The 25,041-nt window shown below is 42.6% G+C and overlaps 1 protein-coding gene across 2 annotated transcripts; it reads left to right on the top strand.

Annotated features, from left to right (window-relative positions):
* The first annotated feature begins 1,503 nt into the window (after positions 1 to 1,503).
* LOC129709571 (lanosterol 14-alpha demethylase) lies at positions 1,504 to 24,910 on the top strand. Of its 2 annotated transcripts, XM_055656024.1 has the most exons (10): positions 1,505 to 1,877; positions 4,464 to 4,562; positions 4,814 to 4,990; positions 7,959 to 8,085; positions 9,813 to 9,987; positions 11,349 to 11,468; positions 12,149 to 12,344; positions 14,261 to 14,356; positions 15,926 to 16,094; positions 23,893 to 24,910. In XM_055656024.1, the coding sequence occupies exons 1-10, from the start codon at positions 1,713 to 1,715 to the stop codon at positions 24,069 to 24,071; spliced, it is 1,503 nt and encodes a 500-aa protein (XP_055511999.1). In that variant the 5' UTR covers positions 1,505 to 1,712; the 3' UTR covers positions 24,072 to 24,910. The 2 variants fall into 2 exon arrangements, with proteins under 2 accessions (XP_055512005.1, XP_055511999.1); XM_055656030.1 differs by lacking the exon at positions 4,814 to 4,990 and having other exon boundaries at positions 1,504 to 1,877.
* Positions 24,911 to 25,041: the final 131 nt, after the last annotated feature.

Raw genomic sequence — 25,041 nt, 5'->3', positions numbered from 1 at the left:
TGCAGTCTTTAAATGTCTTCCATTGCATATCCACCGTCAAACTGGATCGGCTGACTTGGGGTTGCTGAATATCCCACGGTCTAGGCATAAGCTCAGGGGCGACCGTGCCTTTGCGGTTGCAGCCCCTAGACTGTGGAACAGCATCCCCTTTCCCATCAGAACTGCCCCCTCCATCGACTCATTTAAGTCAAGACTAAAGACTTATCTATACTCCCAAGCCTTTCCTGACGTCCTCTGAGTGAGGGCTACATGTATATATGTATGTAGTTTGTTTTGTTGTGCTTACAACAATATTATTCTTATAACAAATGTAAAGCACTTTGGCCAACGAGAGTTGTTTTTTAAATGTGCTATATAAATAAATGTGACTTGAATTGACTTGACTCCATACACACAACATTTTTTGGGGTTCTAGTTGATTACTGCGCAAACACGTCATCAGTGGTTATCTCGCGCAGGTCGGAGATTTATTCTCGTTTATTATATATATTTTTAGTGTACTATGTTTACATATTCTGTTGTGCTGCAGCAAGTAAGGATTTCATTGTTCTATCTGGGACATATGACAATAAAACACTCTTGACTCTTGATTTCCATAATCTTCGGTTTTATTTCTCACTTTCAGGTTGCCAGCTATTTACGATATGATAAAACGTTATTCATTCCCGGAGGGAAATTGGTCTGCCAGCAGTCACAACACACAGGGTACACGATAACTTGAAATTAAAAGTGGGACAAAAAGAAAAGGATAAGCGACTGTTGACTGGCTGCATGTGCACAGCGCCTTCACCGGTATAAACAAACAAACAGACGTATCCCCCGGGTAGAGGATCCTAAACGAGTGCCCCCACACCGGGTGCCCCTTTGTCCCTCACAGCTGTCACCCCACGCCGGGTCCCGGTTGCCTTCATGGTTATATTCCTGGCTCCGTCTGGGGGGGTTAAACTTGCTTTTGTAGCAGAGATGAGAGGGCGGGAGCTTCGCCACTCCTGAGATGCTTTGTGACATGGATCTGTTCACTCTGTTCTCATACATCTCCTTTTATTGCATCTTCTCCTGAATTAACAAGCCGTCGCCGTCCTGACCTTTCTTATTCCAATGAAACATTTACAGTTGCACCCCCCCCCCCACCACACACACACACACACACACACACACACACACACAGAGGCTGTCTGACCTGCTAGCTATTTCCAAGCAAAAAAAAATGCTTTCAAACAAACAAGAAATCTTACTTAAGATTTCCAGAATCTACAGTTGTATTTTTGCACTTCTAGCTTGCTGGCTGTTATGTTTTTGTGGTTTTATTCCGACCCGTCTCCCTCTGCGGGGTTCGAACTTGCTTCGTTCAGGGGGAGTGGGCGGGGCGGGGCGGGGGGAGGAGCAGCCGTCGCTGGCTGGAACCTCGCCACTCCCGGGTTGCTTTGTGACATCATATAGGCAGACATCAGTAGAGCGGCGGGCAGCCAATGGGAGCTGCTCCACTCTGCAGCCCAACCCCGCCTCCTCGCTGCAGATCGCCGCACTCTGCAGGGACCCGCTCTTATTGCTGGAGGTTGCAATGTATATCTCTGGTACATGACTACGCTTAACATTTTTATTTTTAACATTTGCAGAAGCAACGGTGCAAATATTTTTTAGCCACCAAATTGCGTTTTCCAGAGCAGAGTCTTCCCGGCATTGCAGTTTGCGAATCTGAGCCGGTGCTGATCATGATGTCACAGCTGCTGGAGACTGGCTCGTCCATCCTGGGAAATGCCGTGGAAAAGGTGGTGGAAGGCAGCTTGACGTCCACCGTGCTGGTTACTTCAGTTTTTATCTTGGGTCTGGCGTATTTCTCCAAAATGACCTTAAAACATTCAACAAATCCGGACATGGTATGTATCAGAACCTAGCATCTTTCTATTTTGGAAATAGTTATTAACTTTTTTAATTAATAATTTACAGGATGTCGACGTCGCTGGTAGTCTTGGCATCTATTGCCCATTCCCAGTTGCCCTGAACTGAGGAAGTTAAAAGTCATGCAGTTTTGACTGAATAGCTTGTGCTGGAAGCAATGGTTGGGTTTCCTAACTCTTATTCATTTATCTCAACTAATTAAATCATGGTGCAGTGTTCAAAGTTTTAAGGTCTCGTGGTCAGTTTATTGTCACATGTACATTTAAGGTACAGTGAAATTTGAGTTAGCATACGCACCATACTAAGTGAAAAGCAACAAGACACACAACCACATAAAAGTTAACGTAAACATCCACCGCAGTGGATTCCACATTCCTCACTGTGATGGAAGGCAATAAAGTTCAATCTTCTTCCTCTTGTTCTCCCGCGGTCGAATCAGTTGAACCATCTGCAGTCCGGTCGATCAAAGCCCCCCTGCCGACGATCGAAACCCCCCGTCGGGGTGATCGAAATTCCCGTGTTGAGGCGGTTGAAACTCTCCGCGGCATGGAGCTCCTGAGTCGGCCTCTTCTTACCAGAGACCGCAGGCTTCACGATGTTAAAGTCCATAGGCCCAGTGGTTGGAGCATCGATCCCCGGCAAAGGGATCGCAAGCTCCACGATGTTAACGCCCTGTAGTCTCACGGCTTGGAGTGCCAGGACGGTCTACAGGAAAGGCCGCCAACTCCACGATGTTAGGCCGCTGTGGGGATGGAGATATGATACAGAAAAAAATCGCATCTCCGTTGAGGTAAGAGATGGAAAAAAAGTTTCCCCTAAACCCCCCCCCCCCACATAAAACAAACCAAGGAACACTAAAACATACATTTAACACGTACTAAAAATAACAAAAAAGAAGAAAAGACAGACAGATTGTTAGCGAGGCAACCACTGCTGCTAGTGCCACCAACCCGGTATTCATTCAGATTTACAGTCACTCTTATTTGTATTTTGGTAATTAAAATTCCTTATTCGAGGCTGTCTTGAAATACCAAATTGTTTAATTTGTAAATCATAATCTGCGTGATATTTTGAAGAAGCTGTGCTTAGTCTTCCTGTAAGAGATGTTGGGAGGCAATCTGACATATTTATGTGTAGGAAGGAACTGCAGATGCTGTTTAAACTGAAGATTACACAAAAAGCTGGAGTAACTCAGCGGGACTTGCAGCATCTCTGGAGAGAAGGAATGGATGAAGTTTCGGGTCGAGATCCTTCTTCAGACCGATATTTATAATCATTCCTCAATGTGGACAGAGAGAAAATATTCCAATTGGAAGAGGCCAAGACCCAGAATGCATAGAATTAAGTGATGTTGCAAAGAAAACAATGTGACATGAGGAAACGTTTACACAGCATGTGGTTAGGGTCTGACAGTGGTAAAAATGGAGGCAAATATAATTCATAGTTTCCTGTCGTCCATACTGTTACCATTCTGTGCCAGCGCCTCATAACCTTTGCGGTAATGGTTACTGTCAAATCGAAAATTAGATGGATTGTTGTTGCCAACAAAATAGCTCGACAAATGTAGACACAAAATGCTGGAGTAAAGGGCCTGTCCCACTTACACGACCTTTTCGGCGACTGCCGGCGCCGTCATAAGTCGCCGAAAATTTTCAACATGTTGAAAATTCAGCGCTGACCAGAAAGTGCTACGACTCTTTGGAGACCTCTCACGACCATACAGGCGACCCTCTGGTGAGAGGTTGTGAGAGGTCTCCAAAGATTCGTAGCGTCTTTCTGGTTGCTGCTAAATTTTCAACATGTTGAAAATTTTCGGCGATCTATGACAGTTGCCGGCAGTCGCCGAAAAAGTCGCGTAAGTGGGACAGGCCCTTAGCTGGACAGGTCTGGGTGAAATTTAGCACGGTCTTAGACAAGGTTTTGCGGATTAGGTTAGCCTGAAAGATTAGATCACATGGGATCCAGGGTGAGATAACCAAGTGGATAAAATAAATATTGGCCTAGTGGAAGAAGACCGAGGGTGTTACTCAGACTGGAGGCCTGTGACCTGTGGTGTATCACAGGGATTGGTGCTCTGTCCTTTGTTGTTTGCCATCTGTATTAAAATTTGAATAAGGTGTTGTTGACATTGTTAGTGGGTTTGCCAATGACACTAAAATTGGTGTAGTGGACAGGGTCTCTTATGTTTCCATCGGATCACTATCGGTGAATATAGATGACACCAGCTCAATCTTCTTTCATATGCCTACCACTTCCTTTATAACCGTATTGAATGAAATTGCACGGTGTCCAATGGAAATATATAATTCTTTAAACATAGAGACCAAACAGTAAACAGCATTATGAGTGAAGTCTCACCAGTGTCATATAAAGCTTGATCAAAAGCTACCTACTTTTGACCTCCAAACCCTGCTATAGAGGCCAATTTTTTAATGTCTTCCTGATTAATTGGTGTATTTGATAGATATGGATGGAGGGGGTGAATTGGCTAGTGTTTATGTTCAATGTGTTTCTTTGAATCAATATACCAGTTTGCTAAGTTATCAATATGTTTTTCATTCCAGAAGTACCCGCCATACATTCATTCTAATATTCCATTCTTTGGACACGCAATCGCTTTTGGAAGAAATCCGATTGATTTTTTAGAAAATGCATATTTTAAAGTAAGTGTTAAATATCTTTCTGCTCCTAAGCCACCTAATCTAACTGCAAAGTTTCAAGTTATCACTATTTCTACTGTTCATTCTTCTGACATTAAAACAAAAAAAATTCTTGATTTTGAAATATTCTGCAGGCATATCAAAAATCCTCTCTGATTCAAAGATATGCTTTTTGAAAAATAATAGATAAATTAAAGTAAATTCATTTGTGTTTTTTCCATTTCAAATTATTCTCTCTATTTTGTTTTGAACAGTATGGTCCTGTGTTTAGCTTTACAATGGTTGGGAAGACATTTACGTATTTGCTGGGGAGTGACTCTGCGGCTTTGCTCTTCAACAGTAAAAATGAGGACTTGAATGCGGAGGATGTTTATTCCAAGCTTACTACACCAGTTTTTGGCAAAGGAGTTGCTTATGATATTCCGAACCCTGTATGTATAATTTACCTGTTGGACAGAAATGTGATGCTATTCCCATCATTGAATATCAAACCACAACCTTTAATTAGTTCATTTCAGTTCTCTTTCATCTCTAATTCATTTGTGATGGTTTATGAAAGTAAAGAAATAACTACCAGAGAGTAAACTGCTGAAGATTGAAATAGTGTAATGAACATGAAATATTCAAGAGAGCTGGATAGGGCTCTTAAAGATAGCGGAGTCAGGGGATATGGAGAGAAAGCAGGAACGGGGTACTGATTGTGGATGATCAGCCTTGATCACATTGAATGGCGGTGCTGGCTTGAAGGGCCAAATGGCCTACTCCTGCACCTATTGTCTATTGACCTCCAATGATGCTGCCGGAACCTCTCTGTGGCGCCGACCCAGGCCCCAGCTGCGAGGTCTGAGGCACCAATGGCCACGGGCTTCATCAACTTGCGAGGTCCGCGCTCTGACCCACGAGGCCCAGCCCGCGAAGTTCCACCGCCGGCCCTCGAGTGTCCACCGCCAGCCCGCAAGGCTCCGGCCTCGTCTTCTCAGCGGCAGCTGCGGCACCTCTGGAAGGCCTCTGCCGCTTGCGGCGTCTCTGGAAGGCATTTAGACAGATACATGGACAGGAAAGATTTAGAGGGATATGGTCAAACCTGGGCAGGTAGATAAGTGTAGATGGGGCGCTTTGGGGCAAAACTCTGATTATAAATAACCACTTTCTGTTATTTGCACTTTACCAGTTTATTTATTCATGTGTGTATATATTTATATCATGGTATATGGACATATTTATCTGTTTTGTAGTAATTGCCTACTATTTTCTGTGTGCTTAAGCAAAGCAAGAATTTCATTGTCCTATACAGGGACACATGACAATAAACTCACTTGAACTTGAACTTTGAACGGCATGGGCAATCTGGGCCGAAGGGCCTGTTTCCATGTTGTATGACTCTATGACTAAGATGCTGATCGTATTTTTAGTTTTTCTGATGGACTCGATAAAACAAAATTGCTCAATTATCAGATTGGTGCCTACACCTTGTCCAAGTTCATTCAAAAGACTTTTCTAAAAGGAAGAAAAGTTCGAAATGGACAAAATATGCTACAATTTGTGCTAAATTCATGAATTCCAGTAATTAAAATGTCAAATTCTGACATTGAGTTCTCTGAAATAATTACAATACAACGGATCATTTTTAAAAATTGAACTGGATGACTTGTCCTGTTTTGTTAATCCTAATTTTTTTTAAATTGCATAGATTACTTAATCTTTCAGTGATAATACATGCAGCATGAGATTGAGGAGTTTAGTTTATAGTCGCGTGTATCAAGGTACAGGGAAAATGTTTTGTTGCGTGCTAACCAGTCAGCGGAAAGATGTACATGATTGCATTCGAGCCATCCAGTGTTTGGAAACATGATAAAGGGAATAATGTGAATAACATTTAGTGCAAGATAAAGTCAGTAAAGTCTGATCAAAGATAAGCCAAGGGTCTCCAATGAGGTAGTTAGTAGTTCAGGACTGCTCTCCAGTTGTGGCAGGATGGTTCAGTTGCCTGATAACAGCTGGGAAGAAACTGTCCCTGAATCTGGAGGTGTGCGTTCTCACACTCCGATACCTTTTGCCCGATGGGAGAGGGGAAAAGAGGAAGTGGCCAGGGTGCAACTCATTTGAGATTATGCTGGTGACCTTGCTGAGGCAGTGTGAAGTATAAATGGAGTCAATGGAAGGGAGGTCGATTTGTGTGATTGTCTGGGCTGTCTCCACAATTCTCTGCAATTTAGTGCAGTCTTGGATGGAGCTGTTGCCAAATCATGCTGTGATGCATCTAGATAAAATGCTTTCTACGGCGCATCTGTAGAAATTGATGAGTTGTTGGGGATATGCCGAACTTTCTAAGTCTTCTAAGGAATTAAGATTGTTTTAATCCCTGGGCGATTAAGTAAATTGAAACATAATCAAACATAAGAATGAATATATTATCCATGTCCTATATTTACTTGAATATCAGAAAGATCCAGTTTTAGAATGGAGCATATGAATGCACATTTTGGAATTATTTCTAAAATTGAATGATTAACTTTGATACATATATTATGGCCTCGGTGAGCTGTACAGTTTTCAATGCTGTATCTCTTAAAAAAAAGAAAATCTCTAGAGTTAATTTATTTCTTGTATGTTTGTCAAGTTTAAATGTTACTTGTATTCCAATTTGCATATATATATATATGATAAAACGAGAGAAAAAATGCTGGAAAAACATGGCCGGTCAAGCAGTAACCACAGGGTATATATGGACCTCAAAGCCATTTGATAAGACGATGGAATATGAGGGGAAATAGGATGCAAGCATATCCAACTGATTAACAAAACATGGTAGCAAAAGGCTGTTGATGCCATTCTTTGTCTGTAATCTTTTATAATGTGCCTGGTCTGAGAATGTTTTTCCCCTCTGCTGTGGATATTTCAGTGCCCACAGCCAAAACATAAGCATAACTCAATCATGGTTAGCCATTTGGCATTCACTGATGAAGGGTCCTAACCCGAAATGTATTCTGTCCATTCCCATCCTAACGTGCTGAGTTACTCCAGCACTTTGTGTTTTGGTCAAGATTCCAGCATCTAGTTTCATGTGTTTCCATTCATTAAATGAATGTTTTGCATTTGACCTGCCTCCTGTGTGAGTTAAAACATCAGCACAGACTGATTTGTAAAACACTTTGGAAGGGTCTGTCCAGGGATTAGTGCAGACTGATGCACAACATTAAAAAAAAAACTACCTGTGAGTTGCCAGTATTTATGTGGTACTATCAGTTTTGAATGATTACAAGTTACCCTGACGAGAAAAATATTTCAAAAATATTTCTTCAATCCATTGAAATGTTTCTTGTAAGCATTGAATGCTTTTATTGTTTGCATTTTCAAAAATGTTTCTTGTAAATATAAGTTGTTTTTATATTTGTCAAGATTTTTTTGGAACAAAAGAAGATGCTCAAAACTGGTCTGAACATTGCACAATTTAAACAGCATATCCCTTTGATTGAAGAGGAAACCCATGAGTATTTTAAACGTTGGGGTGACAGTGGAGTCAGAAGTAAGTATTTGGATATTTCGTCATCTTTGCAAAATTCCCCGTGTTTAGTTTGGTTTAGAGATACAGTGCGGAAACGGCCCTTCAGCACATCGAAACCGCACCAACCAGCGATCCCTACACATTAAGGGGGGGAGCGGGAGGGGGAAAGGGTAGAGAGGGAGGGGGAAGGGCTGGAGGGGGTAGAGGCAGCACCTACCCAGTTCGTAGAGCAGCAGCCTCCCAACCAGGCATCGGGCGAGGACGGGGCAGGCATCCGAGGACCCCGAGCGATGTGGCGGGTGATCGTCGACCCGAGGGGGGCTGCGGGCGGACGTGTACTCGAGGGAGGCCACGAGCGAGGACCCTGAGCGAGGCGAGGGTGGGCGGGCGTCAAGCTGGGCTCGGCCCACGGCAGCAGCCTCCCCACCAGGCGCGAGCGAGGGCCTCACGCAGAGCCATTGTGACGTCATCGCAGACGCTGAGCGGGTGGGCGAATACTGAGCCGGCAGGCGGACTGCGACTCGAGTTGGGGGAGTGGTGTGTTGCCACTCGCTGTGCGTGGAGCATAGCGCAGCAGGCCGCGCGGAGCAGAGCCATTGTGACGTCATCAGCGAGACCATCTCGTTTGTTTTCAGTCATTTCAGATTTGTAAACATTTTCATAAATAACTCGAGAAATGATGCATGAAATTTTCAGATAAGGCGATTTTTGACTTCACAGCATAAATCTCTATCGGAATATGTAAATTTTTCACTGACGCATAGCCCCCAACTCGCAGGCGCATCTAGAGAGGGAGGAGGGGAGTAGAGAGTGAGGGCAGAGAGAGAATGGGGAGAGACAGTGAGAGAGGCAGAGACAGAGGGGAGAGGAGGGGGGGGTGGGTGTGAGGGGGGAGAGAGATGGAGGAGAGAGATGGGGAGAGGCGGGCTGTGAGGGAGAAAAGGAAGGCGGTGAGAAGGGAGGGTGAGGGAAGGGGGGAAGTGGGTTTAGGGGAGGAAGGGTGGGGGAGGGCAGGGGGGAGATAGAGGGAGGGAGAGAGAGAGAGAGGAGGGAGGATGTGGGGGAGAGAAAGGGGGGAGAGGGGGAGGGGGGGTCGCAAGGTTTTTTCAAAGCTCGCTTGCCTGCTCGCACGGTTTTTTCAAAGGCCTTCAGAGCTGTGCGACTGGCAGCGCGTTCGGTTTGCAGCGGGAGGGATGGAGGGGCGTGACTTCACTCGCTGCGCCCGGGGCAGGTTTCCCTGAGAGAGTAATGGCCGCGAGGGCTACCTTCTCATCATTGAGAAATAATGCATGAAATGTTCAGATAAGGCGATTTTTGACTTCACAGCGTAAATCTCTATTGGAATATGTAAAAATGTCACCGTTAGAGTGTCGTGTTTTCAAAGAGATGTGAAACGCACAGGAATATCACACACACACAAATAAATACACATCCAAGATCAGATTTTTAAGTATATAATTGATAATAGATAGATATGGATGTACTGTATTTTCAAACGTTCACAAATTGATACATTGTCAATCTTTTTAAATTTCTGTAGCAATTAAAATTGCAGGGCCTTTATAAATTTGAATGCGTTTATTTGTATAAAAGGCCTGTAAATGTTGAGGTTATGAAGAGAATTGAATCCAGACCAAGTGAATCTGTTTACACTCTACATTGGGGATATAATTTATTTGCATAAAATATTAGTATTCTGAAGCTATTTAAAGCTCACCATGAATTACTTCAAATTTATTTATTTTCAGATTTGTTTGACGCCCTCTCGGAGCTGATCATTTTAACAGCCAGCCGTTGCTTACATGGTAAAGAGATTCGAAACCTGCTCAATGAGAAAGTTGCTCAGCTGTATGCTGACCTTGATGGTGGTTTTACACATGCTGCGTGGCTTCTTCCTAGCTGGTTACCTCTTCCCAGTTTCAGGTATTAAATGAAGTGATCAATCATACTATTTTGAAAACCCATGTATCAAATAATAATTATCTGGGTTGGAATACTGTTGAAAATATTTACTGAATTCCGGTATCTTAAATGGTAAAGTTCTTAGAATTATTCTTTGCATTTTAAATGTAATCTTTATATAAACATCCAATTATACTAATATCACTCTGACGTTACACATGACCAATTTGAGGATTGCAATCAGAAAACATCTTGTTATTCTGGTCTACTTCTGACAGAAATTAGTTAATCAACCTAGTGAGGTTAGTCTGAAGAAGGGTCCCGACCCAAAATATTACATATCCATAAATATTACATATCCATATCCAGACATGCTGCCTGAACTGCTGAGATATTTCAGCACTTTGTCTTTTGGAGGGTATTCGATCACCACCTTCTGTTGTGTATGAATGTCAATTACGTGCACCCTTTAAGAGTCCAGCATTGTGATACTGAAATGTGCACTGGACAACATTTAACATCAAGTGTTACCCCAGAAAATTGGTCATAAACGCTCATAAAATTGCTTATGTTGAGGTTAAAAATGATGCATATCATTGGCCTTCTAAGTTGTATTTGACTTTTTACTATTACACAGGAGGTTATTTGTCCCATTGAGCCCATGTCAGTTCAATGTACAGCGATCCCATCAGTGCCATCGCGGGTGGCATTGTGGCGCAGTGGTAGAGTTGTTGCTTTACAGCGCCAGGCACCCGGGTTCGATTCTGAGTACGGGTGCTTTATGTATGTTCTCCCCATGACCCCGTGTGTTTTCTATGAGAACTTTGGTTTCCTCCCACACTCCGAAGACATATGGGTTTGTAGGTTAATTTATTTTCAGGATGAAACTTGGGCCCCTGAAGCAGCAGGACTAACACCTGCATCACAAATGGAGAAACCCTGAATACAAGAACATAAACATTTGCAACTGTTTCTGTTACAAAGTGCAGTCTGTAGTTTTGAATGCTTTATTAGTGTTTGTGATATAGGGATTGAGGTGGGGGGGTGGCAATTTCTCTAGTTTGGAGAACTGCTTCCTAGTAAGCTAACAATGCCTTCATGAGAGGGAGAAGAAACTGGTTTTGGATGTTAAACGAGACAATATACAAGTACAATAATACTATTTATCTAACTGAATTTTGAAATATATCTGTACTCGTGAATTGGACTGTTCTAGATTAATGCCAATTTTTTGCGCATTTTCTTTTCCATCCCATGCTTGTTACTGGCAATTCGTTGTCTCTCCCCTGGCATTTCTTTGTGTCTCGATAAATAGTTTAGACTTCCTTCATACACAAACGTCATCAAGAGTTGTTTCAAAATACCTCTTTATTTTTGGATAGGCGACGGGATAAAGCACACAGAAAGATCAAGAATATATTTTATGATGTAATTAAGAAACGGAGGGAGTCAAGTACAAAAGAAGATGACATCTTGCAGACCTTACTGGATTCTAGCTACAAGTAAGTCTTCAGCTTATTCTGAAATAAAACAACATTTTTTTCATTGTTTCCCATTTATTCTTGTGATTAAAATCATAACATTAACATATATAAAGCCAAATTAAGTTGAAAGGATTTTGCATTTTCTTTTTTGTATTAGCTTGTAGTGATGTAGTTAAATGTTGTCACAATGAATCAATAGAATCCACTTGTGTTTCGAGGATACAGTCCAAAATTCTCAATTGGGATTAATATCATGAAATGGATTTATAATATAAATGGTTGATAGACTTGGATTATTTCTAAGTAAATAAGTATATATTTTTTCAAATATATTCTTCCTTTTTCAAATCAGATATGTGAACCATTCCTAAGATGCATTGGAATAAATTCATTGCCCATTCATGCCATAAACACGAATGAGATGTGGATAAAAAGTTGGAATTAAAAAAAAAGCTATTCTCGGTTAACATAGCCATGTAACCACCAGTGCTAACCTGGTTCACTGATGTCCTCAGGGAAGGGAACCTGCTATCCATGCTCTAACCTAATTTCAGCAACGAAGCATGTTATCCGTTTAGAAGACGAAGCTGTGAACACTCCCGTTCCATTTTACTACCTTTACAGAATGATGCCCAGCTTCAGATATTAGTCTTTTTTTTGTTGTAAACTACTTATTTTTATATGTATATTTTCGGTAGGGATGGAACACCTCTGACTGACGATCAAATTGCAGGCATGCTTATTGGGCTGCTGTTGGCAGGCCAGCATACATCCTCCACTACCAGTGCCTGGATGGGATTTTTCTTGGCTAAAAATAAAGAGCTGCAAGAGCGTTGCTATGCAGAGCAGAAAGCTGTGGCTGGAAAAGACCTGCCCCTGCTCCACTATGATCTGGTAAATACCCGATTTAAACTGCAAAAAGGTGAAAGCTTTGTAAACCATATTTGCTTAGCAGTTATGCTGTTAAATCTAGTACATGCTCTTTGTGTGTCATTCACTCAATAATATTTGTGCATCTGGAGTGTACTTGGGGTCTGGTACAAAGCCCATCACAAAGATGGTATTGGAATTGTTGATCTGGATCTACCATTAATTATGCCATACATTTTTAAATACTGTTAACTTAGATTATTTCCCTTCTACAAACCCCAGATCAACAAATTTGGTCCAAATAACTTGGTATGCACACTATAGGATCACTTGCTGATATTTTAGCAGCTGGTATGTACTTGTGACCAAAGAAAAAGTAATGTTACTTAGTTGCCTGCTCAATTTGTGTGATGGAGCTAAATAGTTTTTCTCCCATTTGTGTTTCTATTCAAACCAACCATCATGATTAAAAAAAATTATCTTTCATTTTAAGCACTTTTCAGTGCTCAGTGTCTGATTTGTATTGTTCCTAATGCATTGGTGTTTTCTGATTATTGTCCCCCCATAATCAGTGGCACCAATACTGCTAGATGGACGACAGATAGCACAATGGGCTAAGAGTTCGGCTGGCGACCGGAGGGTAGCCGGTTCAAATCCCGCTTGGAGTGCATACTGTCGTTGTGTCCTTGGGCAAGACACTTCACCCACATTTGCCTGTAATGGAATGTTACGGCGGCAGGCGCGGGCACACCGCGACGCCCTGTGTCTCCCTTTCAAGGGAGATGCTAAAAATGCATTTCGTTGTCTCTGTACTGTACACTGACAATGACAATAAATTGAATCATTTCATTTTTTTTTTTGCTATCGATATTAGACATGTTACAAGGGTATTTTTAATCAGTGAGTTATCCAGCACAAACACGTCCTTTGGGCCAACTCATCCATGACAACCAAATGCCCACTTGAGCTAGTCCCATTTGCCTCCGTTTGACCCATATCCCTCTAAACCTTTCCTATCCATATACAAACACAAATATCTTTCACATGTTTTTATTGTACCTGCCACAACCACTTACTCTGGCAGCTTGATCCATTTACATGCAAAAGTGGGATAACAGAACTAATGTGAATGGGTGATCAATGGTTGGCATTGAATGGGTTGGGCCGTGTGAAAAAAAGTTACTCCTTGGGTTCCTTTTAAATCGTGCCCCTCACACCTTAACTCTATGCCCCTCAGTATTTGATTCCTCAACCCTGGAAAAAGGCTCACAATCGCCCTATCTCTGTTCCCCATCATTTTATACGTCTCTATTAGATTACACCTCAAGTCTACGAGTTCCAAGGAATAAAGTCTTAACCTCTCCCCTACAACTGCTCAATTTGTTTTTCGCACAGAGAGTGGTGACTATCTGGAATTCTCTGCCACAGAAGGTAGTTGAGTCCAGTTCATTAGCTATATTTAAGAGGGAGTTAGATGTGGCCCTTGTGGCTAAATGGATCAGGGGGTATGGAGAGAAGGCAGGTACAGGATACCGAGTTGGATGATCAGCCATGATCATATTGAATGGCAATGCAGGCTCGAAGGGCCGAATGGCCAACTCCTGCACCTATTTTCTATGTTTCTAACTCAGTCCTCTCCGAGGCCCGGCAATATCTTCGTAATTCTTTTCTGCATTCTTTTCAGCTTAATGGCATCTTTGCTAAACCGAAAACAATACTCCAAGCAAGGCCTCACCAACGTTTTGTATAACTGCAATAAAACATCCCAACTTCTATACTCAAAGCCCTTACTAATGAAGGCTAGTGTACAAAAAGCCTTATTATTTTAAATATGAATTTTCTGAAAGCAAAAGAATATAATGGCCTAGGGATGATTTAGGATAGGTTCATTTGTGGTTAATGTCAAGTCAGCATCAATCTTATTTTTGATTTTCTTGCAGCTGAAGGACATGACTTTGTTGGATCGCTGCTTGAAGGAAACTCTGAGGCTCCGTCCTCCAATAATGACAATGATGAGAATGGCCAGAACTCCACAGGTACATCAGAATCTGAGGAAATAATTGTATTTAATATCAATTCTGGGCTTTAAAAATCCCATTGTGAGTTTATGGAATATGGTAACCTGATGATAACACAGCTTTTAATTTTTCACTGATGAGTTCCTTTTGTGCCAGAGCACTATTTAAATGTAGTAATGCAAAGTTAATGCATAAACAGGTGCGAACAATTTTTATTCCCATTGCTGATCTCCACAGCAATCTATCGATTATATATTAAAACTGTGTGGCTGCCGCCTGGCGTCCGGCTGCCTTTCTGCCTTTTGATTCGCTGCTCCTTCCTATCAGCTTCCAACACACTTCAAAACAAAGTTGCAAGACAGGAACACTCTGAACTTTTCATCTCAATGGGATATCACAGCAAGTGCTTCAACAGGAGGGGGAGGGCCAATTGGTATTGCAACTGAAACTGCTGCAGCAGGCAGGGGAGGTGAAATTGGATTTTTTTTTCAATCCACTGCTGAGGGAGGCAGGGGAGTGCTGCAATCTTACATTTGGGAACGGCTTCAGTTCCGTTGGAGGAGACGGGTGCATGGTGGAATATTGGGTTGGGGGATCCACCATTGGGGGAGCAGACCCAACGAGTCTGCACTTGGTCTAGTACATAACTAAAGCTCTGATCTTGTATCTTCCGGTTGGGCGGTCATTCTATTTGCGCAAAAACTTTACGCGATAGAGCTACAATTTTTCGCCAGCTAACTCACTGTCCTCCTGCGCTGTGATTGCACCAAGCTTCATTCCGATCGGTGGTTTAAAAATCTTAAAAATTGCGCGTGCGCAGATTGATCTCCTCTCCTGCTCCTGTAACTCCGCGGGACGGTCTGCCCCTTCCTGCGCCATCGCGTCTTTACTGGAGTGGTAGATGGCTGGCGGAGGTTTCCAACCGGACACAATTTTCTGAGGGACTGGAAACGGCCCGGCCGGGGAAATGTGGGCAAACGAAAAGCGGAGAATCTGATCTCGGCGGTGAGCAACCAGCAGTCCAGCGACCGCTGTGAGTCCTCTCCAGTCCCATCCCCTTTGGTCCCCCTGGCTGGCTCTTGCCCCCCTCCCCTGTGATACCGCAAACAACCTCCGAATTTCCTCCGAGCTCTCTCCCCCCCCCCCCCCCCCCCCTTCCCCCCCCACAACCCCCTTCCCCCCCCCTCTGCCTCCCTGCCCCACCCCCCCCCCACCACCCACACAACCCCTCCCCCACACCAGTCATCCGCGCCTGCGCAGTTGGGGGCTATGGGTGAGTGGTGGAATAATGCATTGGGGAAACTGGTTGCGTTGAGGGAAGGGGTGAGTGGTGGAATATCGCATTGGGGAATGGGTTGCTTTGGGGGATCAAACCTCCCGTGTGACTGGGACCCAAAGGGTCCCACTTAGTCTAGTAATTTAAAAAAATTGTTATTTCTGCTCTTAGATAATTTAAGCAACAATAGTGGTACATGGAGAACAAAATTGCCCCAGGTTCTGTTCACTATTAGCATGTTCAATACATTTTAAGAGCACAATGGGAGAACTTTCTAATATCTGTAACAATGACTTCTGTTCCTCCTACAGACTGTTGCTGGCTATACTATTCCTCCTGGCCATCAAGTTTGTGTTTCTCCTACCGTCAACCATAGACTTAAAGACACTTGGGATGAAAGATTTGATTTCAACCCGGATCGCTATCTCCAAGATAACCCAGCAGGCCAGCAAAAATTTGCGTTTGTACCTTTCGGTGCAGGTAGGTCTTGTTTTATCAGAAAAGCTTTTACGAACAAGCCTCCCCAGTTTCTATGACACTTTGGGTACAGGTGACATCACACAGTCGATTACTGATCCTGAATCACAATCGGCATGGGAGCAGGAAAACTATTAAGCCCATCCCTTTTTCTTCATCAATTGCTCATCCACCTCCCTTCTGTCTGAACATGAACAGAAACAGCTGAAGGCCTGGGAGGAGGGTAGTCTTTGGCTTCTTAAGAATATTAATTGGCTGATGAAATGGGCAAAAAAACATCAGAAGGAATTTAATCCTGAAAATTGAGGTGATACATATGAATAAAGCTGAATATACATCCTGGGTGGGGCCCAAGGAAGTGAGATGCTCAGGGATTTGTGAATATGTACAAAGGTTTGTGAAAGCAGTCTGGCAGTGAGGTAAGGTATATAGATTACTGGCCTACATTTGGAAAATAAGAGCAGGTTCGTTCATTGTGAAACAATGATATTAAACAGACATTAGGCCATTGTTGGTGTGCAGTTCTAGGATGTGATTGCACTGGAGGAGTATAGAAGGATGGAGATCTTTGGCTCTGGGGAGAGACCAGATAGGGGCTGGGAGCTGACAGTTGGAATTAGAATAAGGGGGGGGGGGGTAATGTGGGCCACAGGGCTGTTTTAGAAGAGTTGGTCTTTATGTCTGATCTGCTATTCAATACGGTCATGTCTTGCATTGACCTCATTCCATGATTACCGTAGTATTTAGAGATCTTTCATATCCTTACCTTTACTGAATGTAAGCTATTTATGAAAGATACATCCGATTAGGAAAAATTGCAAGAGTTCATTTGAGGATGTAACAAGGAGAGTGAAGGAGGGACCTATATATATAGTCCATTAAGATTTCCATAAAGTATGTGATGTGGTGCCACAGAAGGCTATCACAAAATCATACAGCTGCACAGTCTGAAAACAGGCCCTTCAGCCCAACTTATACATGTCGACCAATCCTAGCTCCATATCTGAGGAAATGTCTTTTAAGTCATCACAGTATCTACCTCAAAAGCTTTTCCTGGCAGATCATTCCAGATACAAACTACCTTCTGAATGAAAAAAGTTGACTCCTAGGTCCTCTTTCCCTCTCCCTTCTTACCAAAGGCCTATGCTCTCTAGTTTTTAGAATCCTCTATCCTGGGAAAACATTGGAGCATTCACTTTATCCATGCCCCTCATGACTGTTGCGCATCAATAAGGTCACCCTTCAGCCTCCTAGTCTCCAAATGAAAAAAGTACCAGTCTTTCCAACCTCTCCCTAAGCTTACAAGCCAAGGTAACATGCTGGTGAATCTCTTTTGTACTGTTTCCAACTGAATGACATAATTCCAATAGCTGGGCAACCAAAACTGCACACACCACTCAGAGTGTGGTCACACCAATGACTTAGAAACATAGAAATTAGGTGCAGGAGTGGGCCATTCGGCCCTTCGAGCCTGCACCGCCATTCAATATGATCATGGCTGATCATCCAACTCAGTATCCCGTACCTGCCTTCTCTCCATACCCCCTGATCCCCTTAGCCACAAGGGACACATCTATCTCCCTCTTAGATATAGCCAATGAACTGGCCTCAACTACCTTCTGTGGCAGAGAGTTCCAGAGATTCACCACTCTCTGTGTGAAAAAAGTTTTTCTCATTCGGTTTTAAAGGATTTCCCCCTTATCCTTAAGCTGTGACCCCTTGTCCTGGACTTCCCCAACATCGGGAACAATCTTCCTGCATCTAGCCTGTCCAACCCCTTAAGAATTTTGTAAGTTTCTATAGGATCCCCCCCTCTCAATCTCCTAAATTCTAGAGAGTAAACCAAGTCTATCCAGTCTTTCTTCATAAGACAGTCCTGACATCCCAGGAATCAGTCTGATGAACCTTCACTGCACTCCCTCTATGGCAATAATGTCCTTCCTCAGATTTGGAGACCAAAACTGTACGTAATACTCCAGGTGTGGTCTCACCAAGACCCTGTACAACTGCAGTAGAACCTCCCTGCTCCTATACTCAAATCCTTTTGCTATGAAAGCTAACATACCATTCGCTTTCTTCACTGCCTGCTGCACCTGCATGCCTACTTTCAATGACTGGTGTACCATGACACCCAGGTCTCGCTGCATCTCCCCTTTTCCTAATCGGCCACCATTTAGATAAAAGTTTGCTTTCCTGTTTTTGCCACCAAAATTGATAACCTCACATTTATCCACATTATACTGCATCTGCCAAACATTTGCCCACTTACCCAGCCTATCCAATTCACCTTGCAGTCTCCTAGCATCCTCCTCACAGCTAACACTGCCCCCCAGCTTAGTGTCATCCGCAAACTTGGAGATGTTGCATTCAATTCCCTCCTCCAAATCATTAATATAATATATATTACAATATACAATATATAATATATTAATATATATTGTAAATAGCTGGGGTCCCAGCACTGAGCCTTGCGGTACCCCACTAGTCACTGCCCGCCATTGTGAAAAGGACCCGTTTACTCCTACTCTTTGCTTCCTGTTTGCCAGCCAGTTCTCTATCCACATCAATACTGAACCCCCAATGCCGTGTGCTTTAAGTTTGTACACTACTCTCTTATGTGGGACCTTGTCGAAAGCCTTCTGGAAGTCCAGATACACCACATCCACTGGTTCTCCCCTATCCACGCTACTAGTTACATCCTCGAAAAATTCTATCAGATTCGTCAGACATGATTTACCTTTCGTAAATCCATGCTGACTTTGTCCAATGATTTCACCACTTTCCAAATGTGCTGCTATCCCATCTTTAATAACTGACTCTAACAGTTTCCCCACTACCGATGTTAGACTAACTGGTCTGTAATTCCCCGTTTTCTCTCTCCCTCCCTTCTTAAAAAGTGGGGTTACATTTGCTACCCGCCAATCCTCAGGAACTACTCCAGAATCTAAAAAGTTTTGAAAGATTATTACTAATGCATCCACTATTTCTGGAGCTACTTCCTTAAGTACTCTGGGATGCATCCTATCTGGCCCTGGGGATTTATCGGCCTTTAATCCATTCAATTTACCCAACACCACTTCTCAACTAACCTGGATTTCACTCAATTCCTCCAACTCCTTTGACCCGCGGTCCCCTGCTATTTCCGGCAGATAATTTATGTCTTTCTTAGTGAAGACGGAACCAAAGTAGTTATTCAATTGGTCTGCCATATCCTTGTTCCCCATGATCAACTCACCTGTTTCTGACTGCAAGGGACCTACATTTATTTTAACTAATCTCTTTCTTTTCACATATCTATAAAAACGTTTGCAGTCAGTTTTCATGTTCCCTGCCAGTTTTCTTTCATAATCTATTTTTCCTTTCCTAATTAAGCTCTTTGTCCTCCTCTGCTGGTCTCTGAATTTCTCCCAGTCCTCTGGTATGCTGCTTTTTCTGGCTAATTTGTACGCATCATCCTTCGCTTTGATACTATCCCTGATTTCCCTTGTTATCCACGGATGCACTACCTTCCCTGATTTATTATTTTGCCAAACTGGGATGAACAATTTTTGTAGTTCATCCATGCAGTCTTTAAATGTCTTCCATTGCATATCCACCGTCAACCCTTTTAGAATTAATTGCCAGTCAATCTTGGCCAATTCACGTCTCATACCCTTAAAGTTACCTTTCTTTCAGTTCAGAACCATTGTTTCTGAATTAACAATGTCACTCTCCATCCTAATGAAGAACTCAACCATATTATGGTCACTCTTGCCCAAGGGGGCACGCACAACAAGACTGCTAACTAACCCTTCCTCATTACTCAATACCCAGTCTAAAATAGCCTGCTTTCTTGTTGGTTCCTCTACATGTTGATTTAGATAACTATCCCGCATACATTCCAAGAAATCCTCTTCCTCGGCACCCCTGCCAATTTGATTCGCCCAATCTATATGTAGATTGGTCACCCATTATAACTGTTTTGCCTTTGTCGCACGCATTTCTAATTTCCTGTTTGATACCATCTCCAACTTCACTACTACTGTTAGGTGGCCTGTACACAACACCCACCAGCGTTTTCTGCCCCTTAGTGTTTCGCAGCTCTACCCATACCGATTCCACATCCTCCAAACTAATGTCCTTCCTTTCCATTGCGTTAATCTCCTCTCTAACCAGCAACGCTACCCCACCTCCTTTTCCTTTCTCTCTATCCCTCCTGAATATTGAATATCCCTGGATGTTCAGCTCCCAGCCTTGGTCACCCTGGAGCCATGTCTCCGTGATCCCAACTATATCATAATCATTAATGGCTGCAGATGCTGCAGAATCGAAGGTACACAAAAAAGCTGGAGAAAGTCATCCACATCTTATTACGAGGATGGAGAAACTCCGGGTTGCATTGAGACACAAAGCCTTCAGGCTTGTTTTTACAACGCTCTTCTGCCTTTATATCCAATTATGTTGACAAAGTCAGGCCCTTTTTGATTTTACCCCTGGTTTTGTCTGCCTGCCACTTTTACTTTTCACCTTGCTACCTATTGCTTCTACCCTCACCCTCATTTTACACCCCCCTGCCCCTCTGCTCTTGTACCCATCCCCCTGCCACATTAGTTTAAATCCTCCCCGACAGCACTAGCAAACACCCCCCCCAAGGACATTGGGTCCATTCCAGTCCAGGTGCAGACTGTCCTGTTTGTACTGGTCCCACCTCCCCCTGAACTGGTTCCAATGCCCTAAAAATTTGAATCCCTCCCCCTTGCACCATTTTTCAAGCCACGTATTCATCTGCAATATCCTCCTATTTCTACTCTGACTGGCCCGTGGTACTGGTAGTAATCCAGAGATTATTACCTTTGAGGTCCTACTTTTAAGTTTATCTCCTAGCTCCCTAAATTCATCTTGTAGGACCTCATCCCTTTTTTTACCTATATCGTTGGTGCCAATATGCACCACGACAACTGGCTGTTCACCCTCCCCCTCCAGAATGTTCTGCAGCCGTTCAGTGACATCCCTGACCCTTGCACCAGGGAGGCAACATACCATCCTGGAGTCTCGTTTGCGGCCGCAGAAACGCCTATCTATTCCCCTGACAATTGAATCCCCTATTACTATTGCCCTTCCACTCTTTTCCCCCCCTCATGTGCTGCAGAGCCACCCATGGTGCCATGAACTTGGCTGCTGCTGCATTCCCCTGATGAGCCATCTCCCTCAACAGTTTCCAAAATGGTATATCTGTTTAGGAGGGAGATGACCGCAGGGGACTCCTGCACTACCTGCGGACTGCTATGCTGGCTATTGGCTACCTGTTCCCATTCTGTCCTCTTACCTTTTACCTGCGGTGTGACCAACTCACTGCATGTGCTATCCACGACTTTCTCAGCATCGTGGATGCTCCAGTATGAATCCAACCGCAGCTCCAACCGTTCAATGCGGTCTGCCAGGAGCTGCGGCTGTACACACTTCCTGCACACGTAGTCACCAGGGACACCGACCATATCCCTGATCTCCCACATGTTGCAGGCTGAGCAAACCACGGGGCCAATCTCCACTGACATAGCTTACTCCCAAATTAACTCTATATTAAATATTAAAAAACACAAAACTTTATCCTTTAAACGTTACTAATAAATACTGTACACTTAACTCCCAGAATCCTTAACCTGAAGGCAGAAATGTAAAAATGTAAACCCGGGGTTGCACCCAATCAGCTGCTTCCTCTGGTCCTCTTCCACCAATCAGAGGCTTCCACCAGACTCCTTCTCTGGAACGTTGCCGATTTTGGTGTCAGGTCCCTGGGCCTCTGTGAACGCAAGTCCCGCAATGTATTTTATACTTACAGCGCAGGAACTCCTCCCCTCACACCAACGGCTCCCTGGGCCTCTGTGAAAGCAAGTCCCGCGATGTATTTTATACTTACAGCGCAGGTACTCCTCCCCTCGCACCAACGGCTCCCTGGGCCTCTTGCACAACTGCATCATGAGTCCCAACATTTGTTCTCAGTACCCTACCCAATGAAGGCGACAATGACAAGCTCCACCTTTACTGCACCGTCACCTGACTCGCCAGTTTTGGGGAACCATGCACCAGCACTCACAGATCACTGTTCTGCAACACCCTCATGGGCTTCACATTTACTACGTATTTCTTGCCCTGTTTAGACCTTCCAAAGAGCAACACAGCTCAAGGTATTAAGGGAAATATGTTAGCATGGATGGAAAACTGGTTGTTGTATGGAAGATAATCTGAATAAATGGGTCTTTTGCAGGCTGCAAGGATGCAACTCTGGAAATGTCCCAAGTAACAGCTCTTGGCCCTCAATTATTTGCTAGCTATATTAATGACTTGGAAGAGAGAGTGTAAAATATCCAGGTTTGCTGGTGACATGAACATCAGTGAGAGGCATGTTGCAATGATTTTAGGTGGCTGCAGCAAGATATACAGATAACCTGGCAAATGGAATTTAATGTGGGAAAGCGCACTTTGGGTACTTAAAAAAAAATGTAAAGGCATTTATCAAAACCGGAAAAAGATTCAGATGAGCAAGATAGGGGTGGATCGAGGTGTCTTGTGCAATCAGGTAGAAAGGCAAATAGCATATTGATCTTTATTGCAAGAGGGTTGGAGTTTAGAAAAACTGGAGTACTGTTACCATTATACAGGGTTCTTGTTGTGAGGCCACGACCGGAGTACTGTATACAATCTGGTCATTTTATTGAAGAAAGGACACAGTGGCGTTGGAGGCAATCCAAAGGGACTCCCTAGGCTAATGCTTGGAATGAGAGGCTTGTGAGTAGCTAAAGAAATGTGATCTAAATATTTTGGAGATTGAAAGAATGAGGGTTATCTTATTGAAACGTGCAAGATCCTTATGATGTATGCTAGGGCTGAAGTTAATGCTTCCACTAGAGGGAGAACTTGACCAAGAGGGCAAAATTGCCAAGATTAGGGACAGTCATTTGAAAAAGGCACGTGGAATTTATTCTTGATGATGGTGCCAGGGTTGTGGATATTTAAAGAAGTAATTTTTGAAAAGGTTTGGGAATTGAGAGCTATGTGGAACTGACACACAAAAGACTGGAGGTGGATCAGCCATGATCAGGGTTGGTTTGAGGAGGCAAGTGACTGCCACTATTTTCAAATGTGATTTTAAACAACCTTTCACTGTACTCAAACTTAGATTCTCTTTTGGAAGAACTTTATGCAAATTCCTCTGGTAACTTTTTAATGTGCTACTTAAAAAAAAAATTGTATCACTTAACACAATGAAATCCCTTGTGAACAATTTGCTTTGTTTATAAACTTATATCTTGTCTCTGGAAATGTTTTCCTTGGAATAAAACCCAACAATATTTCCCCAATAATCTATATTGCTGATATTTGGAATTATTATTGGTGGCTGCTCTCTATATATTTTCAAACACATCTAACTGTAACTGCTATAACAAGGAACTGCAGATGGAGGTTTATACCAAAGACAATCACAAAATGCTGAAGTAAATCAGTGTCCCTGGATCTGAAGTAGGATTCCGACCGAAAATGTTGCCTATGCATATTCTCCAGGGATGTTGCCTGACCCACTGAGTTACTCCAGCATTTTGTGTCTAACTGTAAATACTATTTTGTATGTGTCCCTCTGCAGAATTAGTATAACGCTTCAATTGTTTAAAGGATTAAATAGAATTAAAGGTATTTGCATGATAATTTCATAAACACATTCCATTGATTTTTTTTTTTTTTAAAGTAAACACAATTCATCTGGTCAGTAAATGAGTAGTACAGAAAGTCTGTTTTACCTCACCATCCTCAACTTTCTTTTCCGTAGGTCGACATCGTTGTATTGGAGAAAATTTTGCATATGTACAGATCAAGACGATCTGGTCCACTTTAATCCGTTTGTATGAATTTGAACTTGTTGATGGATACTTTCCAGCAGTGAACTATACAACCATGATACATACTCCTACTAATCCGGTTATCAGCTACAAGAGGCGAATGAAATGAGAAGTGGACTAATAAAACATTAATTGTGCTGTTTTTCAGTGACTTGTTTATGTTGTCAAATGATTTCATTAGTCTATTGTAAAATTTAATTCTAATTCAGTATTGATATTACAATTGCTGTTTATTTAATTTTAAATTATCAAGAGTCATTGGGATCAGTTTTGCAATGGTCGTCCTGAAATGTTGGTGTCTGCTCAAATTACAGTTGGATCACCTCTTACCTGCACTCTCTTAAACTCTCAAAGGCAGGAGCTAATTCAATCTATTTGAATTATTCCATCCACTGATTTGGAGTACGTAATTTAATACTAACTTTAGAATGTCCGATGTTAAATGTAGGGAACATGTTGCATTTTTTTTCAATGGTGGGGTGCATGCATGAAAATTTGGGAGTGAAGTTTGCTTTTAAATATGAATTGAGTGTTTCTGAAATGATGGAAATTGAGTTGTAGAAAATGTATTTGAGCTTGGGAGGGATAATTGTAGCTTCACAGAACAGGATTGCTTGGGGCTTTGAAATTGTTTACTCATTTATAAAAATCTCAATTTGCTCTGGTGAATGTAATTGTTTAATATGTACAGAAGGCCAATGTTACATTGTTTTGTTTATTTTTAAACTACTTATATACCACCCAAATTGGTTGTTTGGCTCTGCAGGTTCATGTCATTGTTTATACACCACCCTATGGCTATTTTCGAACAGTTAGGTTGGAAATTCATGGGACAAAGAATGACAGCATGCCTCATTGGTGGGGATATTGAAAATCAGTGCTATACCGCACCATGTATAAAATGCTAATTACAGAGATCTTCATTTGCAGTAAATTCATGAAAACTCACCACCAGTGTTCGTATTTTAAAATGGGTTAAAGCAAACCATCGCGTTTTACCTGCATTTTCCCCAAATCACAGACCATGATAAGGATGGTAACACAAAGGCATAATCTGTTAAAATAAAACCAACGAACCA

This window comes from Leucoraja erinacea, chromosome 2, assembly GCF_028641065.1.
Source record: "Leucoraja erinacea ecotype New England chromosome 2, Leri_hhj_1, whole genome shotgun sequence".
Lineage (NCBI taxonomy): Eukaryota > Metazoa > Chordata > Chondrichthyes > Rajiformes > Rajidae > Leucoraja > Leucoraja erinaceus.
The sequence above is the reverse complement of the archived record's forward strand: the minus strand, read 5'-3'. Positions and strand labels throughout refer to the sequence as shown.